At 47.4% G+C, this 732-nt stretch overlaps 1 protein-coding gene across 1 annotated transcript in view; it reads right to left on the bottom strand.

Moving 5' to 3' along the window:
• Window positions 1–732, bottom strand: part of NIN (ninein (GSK3B interacting protein)) — a 140,957-nt gene that overhangs the window by 54,868 nt on the left and 85,357 nt on the right. Inside the window, exon 10 of the mRNA XM_006899217.1 lies at window positions 555–732. This exon is cut by the window's right edge and continues 18 nt beyond it. Coding sequence (XP_006899279.1) covers window positions 555–732 — 178 coding nt within the window. The remainder of the gene's footprint in view (window positions 1–554) is intronic.

Below are 732 nucleotides of genomic sequence, written 5' to 3'. Positions count from 1 at the left end.
CTGGCTGCTGGTGCCAAGACTGTTGACTGTGGAGCCAAGCAAACTAAAGCTGTGTACAATCACCATTCTAGACTATACGGTATCATACCATCTAGTCCAGAAAAGATCAGAACCAACCTCTCCGTTGAGACAGCAGCAAAGGAGGGAAGTATGGAGCAGGGAAAAACCTTAGTTGAAGGCAGAGAAACAAAGTTAATAGCTTCTTTGTGGCTGGAAGTGAGCCCATCTGCCGAGAAGAGGGGTAGGAAAAAGGGATCTGGGGTGCTGGAGCAGTAAGTATGGGAAGCAGTGGGAGTATCACCAAGTACTGAAGAGCCCTGAGGATTTGGTGCAACTTGACAGGTCTAAAAAACCCCAGATGTACTAATCCATACTATTTGCAAATCAGTATACCTAAAATCTAGATCCTAGCAGGTGCCTTTCCTGGGCCATGGCCCAGAGGACAAACATAAGGGGATTCTTGGACTGAACCCATGCTCAGCTGCCCTCTTACCCGACCTTAGTTATCCTCATGTATCCCAGCAGGGACATACACTCCAGAGCAAGATTCTTACCTTTAAAGAGAGGGTGAGGCGGTCTCGGATGTAGTTTTCCTCTGTCTTTGCCTTTTCAATTTCCTGTTCAAGTTCCAAACGCTGCTTGCCCACCTGTTGTAGGATCTGTTCCCTCTCCTTTCGGAGCTCATTCTTTAAGGCTGCTATGCGCTCCTTGTATTCTTCATCCAGTTTCCTG

The sequence above is a fragment of the Elephantulus edwardii genome, unplaced genomic scaffold (assembly GCF_000299155.1).
Source record: "Elephantulus edwardii isolate Elephantulus edwardi_28Jun2011 unplaced genomic scaffold, EleEdw1.0 scaffold00247, whole genome shotgun sequence".
Classification (NCBI taxonomy): Eukaryota; Metazoa; Chordata; class Mammalia; order Macroscelidea; family Macroscelididae; genus Elephantulus; species Elephantulus edwardii.
The sequence above is the reverse complement of the archived record's forward strand: the minus strand, read 5'-3'. Positions and strand labels throughout refer to the sequence as shown.